Source organism: Rhinoderma darwinii, chromosome 6 (genome assembly GCF_050947455.1).
Source record: "Rhinoderma darwinii isolate aRhiDar2 chromosome 6, aRhiDar2.hap1, whole genome shotgun sequence".
Lineage (NCBI taxonomy): Eukaryota > Metazoa > Chordata > Amphibia > Anura > Rhinodermatidae > Rhinoderma > Rhinoderma darwinii.
The window spans coordinates 67320165-67326164 of record NC_134692.1 but is presented as its reverse complement, the minus strand read 5'-3'; the positions used below and the strand labels follow the sequence as shown (position 1 = coordinate 67326164).

At 39.2% G+C, this 6000-nt stretch overlaps 1 protein-coding gene across 1 annotated transcript in view; it reads right to left on the bottom strand.

The window, feature by feature from the left end:
• Positions 1-654: 654 nt before the first annotated feature.
• CFAP410 (cilia and flagella associated protein 410) overlaps positions 655-6000 on the bottom strand; it is a 35578-nt gene continuing 30232 nt past the window's right edge. Inside the window, exons 6-7 of the mRNA XM_075829908.1 lie at positions 5732-5828; positions 655-4667 (exon numbers count right to left, since the gene is read on the bottom strand). Of these exons, the coding sequence (XP_075686023.1) occupies positions 4539-4667; positions 5732-5828 (226 nt within the window). The 3' untranslated portion in view covers positions 655-4538. The remainder of the gene's footprint in view (positions 4668-5731; positions 5829-6000) is intronic.

Genomic DNA, 6000 nt, shown 5'->3' with positions numbered 1-6000 from the left:
TCAATGGGTGCGTGAAAACAACGCATGCCACACGGAAGCACTTCCGTGTGACCAGCGTGATTCGCGCAATAGCTGTGAAAAGGATGAATGAAAACAGAAAAGCACCACGTGCTTTTCTGTATACAAACATCCAAACAGAGTGTCATAATGATGGCGGCTGCGCGAAAAGCACGCAGCCACGCATCATACGGGGCTGACACACGCAGCTGTCAAGTGCCTTTTGCGCACGCAAAACGGCGCCTTTTTTTTGCGCGCGCAAACGCACACGCTCGTGTGAATCCGGCCTAAGGCTGTATTCACACCTGCGCTTGCCATTCCGTTGTTCCGCCCTGTCAGAGGAGCAGAACAAGGGAATAACTAGAAGCGTTGCTTCCATTGCACCACGGACACCACCTGCAGTTGACTGAACACATTAACTTTAATGGGTTCAGTCGCAGTGTCTGTAGTTTTACCAGAAACAAAAGCGCAGCATGCGGTTTCCGGTATTTTAGGTGGAGACCTCCAACGCAGATGTGAACTAGGGATTACGGAGATGTATTTTTACAGTTAAAATGATAGCACGTACAATATGTGTATATTCCTTGTTGCCATGTGCACAGAATAATATTGGACCTTCGGAGGAAATGGTTGAAATAAAATACACTTCAGACTCTATTTTCTGCCATTTATTTTATTCTGTTCACCAAAAGAGGTTTGTCAAATTGATTCCAGCTATGTGTATAGTAATAGTTGCTGTAATTACATAAGAATAACCTTTTAATTCCTAAAAAAAAAACCAAGAAAATGTGTTCTATACATGACTTTTTGTTCACTTATTTTTATTTTTTGTTTTTATTTAACATGACTTTATGACATAAGATACTATGTCCTAAAATTAGCCTAGATATATTATATCTCTAGGCCAATGTTAGAAATAGCAACTAATGCCTTCACAATAGGTTCTGTCACTGGGGTCCCCTGTCACTGGGGTCCCCTGAGTTGTTAAATGATGGAGGAAAGTCCAAACATGATGAAGTCAATGGGGTTTACCTGAATGCTGCAGTCAGTATTTAGACTGGATTCACACGCAGCGATTAGCGGTTTGGTTTTGGGTTTTTTTTAGGCAATTTTGTGCTCAGTTGTGTTTTTTTCCAAATGCAGCATGCTCTAGGTATAGCGTTTGTCCAAGCATTTTTCCCATAGGTTTATCTTTAGGACTTCAAAAACACCAGAAAAAAAAGCATGTATAAAATAACCCCAAATGAAAACGCGACCAAAAACACCACTAAAAACTCCTTAAAAAAATGAATAGATTTTAATAATGCTAGCGTTTCTAGAAGCGTTTTTGATGTGGCCAGAATAATCCTGTGTTAAGGAGGTCTTACTGTGTCATTATCGGAGATCAGAGCTTTTTCTGAACTCAGCCGTCGGGGAGAAAGTATTACCGTAGATGATAGCTGAACTTCCTGTTAACTTCACAAGTGCTGTGGCTGAGGAAATCTTTAAACTATGTTATTTAACACTTTCCTGTAAAATCTATTTTGAAAATTTACCTAACATTTTTAGGTGAATTGTGGGGGTATGTACTAGAATATGTAATGACCACAATCATCTGTATCATGCAATTTTTAACAGTTTTGCCACTCCGGACACAATTTTTTTTTCATGAACTAAGCTCCAGAACGCACAAGAACTGCTCACTAAGAAGCATTTCACCATGTTTGTCAGAAGGCAATTCTGTGCCTGGTTCTCTCAAACTAGCAGAGGTTCTGATCAGTATCCTGACTAAGTTTCACATGGTCTAAATCCGATGTGCAATCGTCTGCTCTTTGAGGAGACATAAAAAATAAAAGCATACGGATAGGATGGTTTGGAATTTAGAGACTGTAAGCCTCAATAGGGACAAGGACGATGCGAGTAATGACAATCTCTGTACAGTGCTGCGGAATATGATGGTGCTATATAAATGAATGAAATAATAAACTAAAACTAACCATACACACAACTTATGCAAGATAGTATAAGGGCAGAATTGTCAAAGATTTTCAATGTGGATTCCATACTAAAAATCTTTGAAAATTTACATTGACAATACATGTGGATGGGGTTTTCAAATTCAAAACCCCATCCACATCTAGCAGAAAATGTCATTGCAGATTTCAGAGCATACTGCATTATTGCACATCTGCAGCATGCTGAATTTGTTGCGGAAATGTTGTGGTTTTCGCAGAGGAAATCATCCCTTGTGTGGCACTATCATAACTCCTAAGCAGCACGCCCGCTGTCTCTGGGTTATTTTTGACTCAGATCTTTCCTTTACTACTCACATTCAATCACTTTCACGCTCCTGTCATTTTCACCTCAAGAACATCTCCAGAATCCGCTCTTTTCTTACTGAGGAAACCGCCAAAACTCTCATTGTTGCTCTGATTCACTCTCGTCTTGACTACTGTAACTCATTACTTGTCGGTCTTCCCCTCACCAAACTCTCCCCTCTCCAATCTATCCTCAATGCAGAAGCCAGGCTCATATTTATGACCAACCGCTACACCAACGCCTCTACCCTGTGCCAATCACTACACTGGTTGCCCATCCCCTTCAGAATAAAATTCAAACATATTACTCTCACCCACAAAGCTCTCCACATTGATACACCTCCTTACATCTCCGTCTACCACCCTACTCGGGCTCTACGTTCTGCCAACGACCTTAGATTAAAATCCTCCATAATCCGAACCTCGCACTCCCGTCTCCAAGATTTTTCTCACGCTGCACCAGTCCTATGGAATGTGCTACCCCAGACAATCAGATTAATTCCCAATATCCACAGTTTTAAACGTGCCCTGAAAACACATCTATTTAGACAGGCCTAAAACATTCCCTAATCTGACTCCTTTCCATGGCCCTCCTTCTAGATTAGTCATCAGAATAAGATTCCGTAACACTCCTTCTCTTCATGTAAGTCATACACGGATACTGGCTGGTGACCGGCTCATGAAGCTTTATGTGTACCACCCCATGTGTATAAAAATGGCCGGACCATTGTACAGAACAAACACTGTTACACTTTGTGTCTCCTTTATTTCCTCATAGATTGTAAGCTCTTGCGAGCAGGGTCCTCACTCCTCAGGTTTGAATTGTAAATTAACTTTGTCACTATGTAATGTCTGATATTGTTTGTTTCATGTTCCCTCTAAATTGTAAAGTGCTGCGTAATATGTTGGCGCTATATACATAAAGATTATTATTATCCCTTGTGATGCAAAGGATTAGCTCACGGGTTAATCCGCAGCACAATCAAAAAAAATTATGTTTAAAAGCAGAGGCTCTATGTAAACAAGGAAATACAGCTCCTGATTTTCAGATGTTTTTGGAGCTCTTTTTCTATTGAGTCTATGAGAAACGGCTCCAAAAATGGCTCAAGAAGTGACATGCACTTCTTTTTACGGGAACAGAACGCCGCTAAAAATAGCCCGTGTGAACATACTCTAACAAAGTGCAATAGCCAGGTAAACTGAGAAAGTGTAATATATCTTGGTAATTAAAAAAACCTAAGGCTCTGTTCACACCACTTTTTGAATCCTTTTCATGATTAGAAAAAAAAGGTACCTTTAAAAGCAGGATACCTATCATGATGCCATTGACTTCTGTTGTACAAAAAAAAACAGGATCCATCTGGATACTGTTCTTCAATAGGACAAAAAAATGAGTCTTTATCATTTGTGTGCTGTTTTAATGGTTCTTTACTACACTTTTGATTTATGGAAAAAATATTAAAGAATAGGTACGCTTCAACACTCCAGTCTTATGTTGTTCACATTGCAACCATGTTAAAAAACAATACTTAAATATTATGTGGGTGGTATTTCTTAAAATTATAGAACTGCCGAGGTGTCCATAGTTTTGACAGGTATTACAATGCAGCATCCAATGCCGATGTGAACAAAGTCTTAGCATTTTAAGCGTTCATAAAAGCTGATATATACTATACAGTAGTTTCTATTTCATAGTTACATAGGTTAAAAAAAAAAAAAAAAAAAAGACAGAAAGCGGGTGTTCCTGATTGCTGTTTTAGAATTGACAATTTGGTTAATCGTACAAGTTCATCTAAGTACCTCCAAGTGTGGATAAACCTTCTTGCACAGTGAGCACATTCTATCACACTGTACACCGACATGGTGATGATGAATAAGCAATGAGAATATGGGTATATTCTTTAATAAATTCTTTTCAACTTGAAACATCGATGTCTAAAAATATACATCTGTAATCCTCCCCAAACAGATATTTCACTGCATACATTTTCCCATCATCCATGAATTGATTAACAGACACAAATAGCTAAATGATTTGCACTTACATAGTGTGTATGGAACGTCGTTTACACTTCAATCTCTGATTTTGATTAAAGAAGTGCTAAGCAATGCTAGTTTTGCTAGATTAGCTCATGTCAGAGATAAGCATTCATCATGATGTATGCATGGACTGATTATGGACTAAATTGAAGTTTGCAATTGAAATTCTAAAGTTCCCAGCATGCACCTGCCTCCTGGACACTTTCAGCTTTCTTGTTGGAGCTCTTTCCTCTGTAGCTGGTGAATCCGATTCTCTGCAGTCCTCTGAACTATCTCCAAGCCTTCTGTGTCTAGGTCCTTCAGAAGCAGCAGAACTGCATTTAGGACGTTGTTCTGATAATGAAAATAAAACATTTAAAAAATGGAAAGGGTACAATTATTTATAAAAGGTAAAAGAGTCTACAGTTTAAAGAAAACCAGTCGCCTTAAAAAATGTGTCCAATCTATGGGAAGAATGTAAAAGAGCAGGAGCAGCTTATTAATTTACAGGAAAATAAGAAAGATAGAATAAAAAGTTATAATCTTTTTCTACAATCAATTTAAATCCCTGCTCTTTCTATGCTTAGTGGAGTGGGCCACTTCATCCAGTGGGCTTTCTCCATACACATGTACATAGATTGCTGTCAGTCACGGATTCAAACCACCCACTGGACTTGTAATGTCAGATTGAGCAGGAATTGAAATGAATAAAATACAAGTTATATTGAATATTTTCATGCGGCTGGCAAACCAGACTGTGTGTTTGACGGGACAGGTTCCCTTTAACTATAAGGCTGGGTTCACACGACCATATTACGTCCGTAATGGACGGAACGTATTTCGGCCGGAAGTCCCGGACCGAACACAGTGCAGGGAGCCGGGCTCCTAGCATCATAGTTATGTACGATGCTAGGAGTCCCTGCCTCGCTGCAGGACAACTGTCCCGTACTGTAATCATGTTTTCAGTACGGGACAGTAGTTCCACGGAGAGGCAGTGACTCCTAGCGTCGTACATAACTATGATGCTAGGAGCCCGGCTCTCTGCAGTGTGTTCGGTCCAGGACTTGCGGCCGAAATACGTTCCGTCCATTACGGACGTAACATGGTCGTGTGAACCCAGCCCTACAGTACTTTATTTCCAAAGAACACAGAAAATACACAATTATACAGTATAAGAATAGATGAATATAGTAGAATAATAGATTAAATATGAGAACAGATTGCAATTGGTTGAAAAAAGGAAATCGTTTTTGCATCTTTACATGGTGCCATCACGGAATATCCAGCAGTTGTGTGCCGGGGTTATTTTGCTGCTGTTTGCATTAAAGAACGATGAGGGAAACACAGGAATGCTGCATGTTTAGGTAAATTCTCCATACAGAGGGAAAAAAATCAAAAACATTCATGTAATGTAATACCTTCCTCTTTCTGCATCCATAAGGCTCCATGGGTGATGAGAATGATGAGAATTTGTCTCTTGTAAGTGGTTTCATGCCAAGTTGCTCACGTATTTTGCTAGAAAAAAAATAATAATATACCATTTAGAAAGAAATGGAAGCTTTAAAGAGGATTATGAAACTAGTTTCTATTCCTACATTTTCCTTCCTAATGTGTTTTACTTCTCCGTAAATTGGAATAACTGAAAAATGTATTTCCTATTTGAATAGTTGTAGAATACCATTGCGCT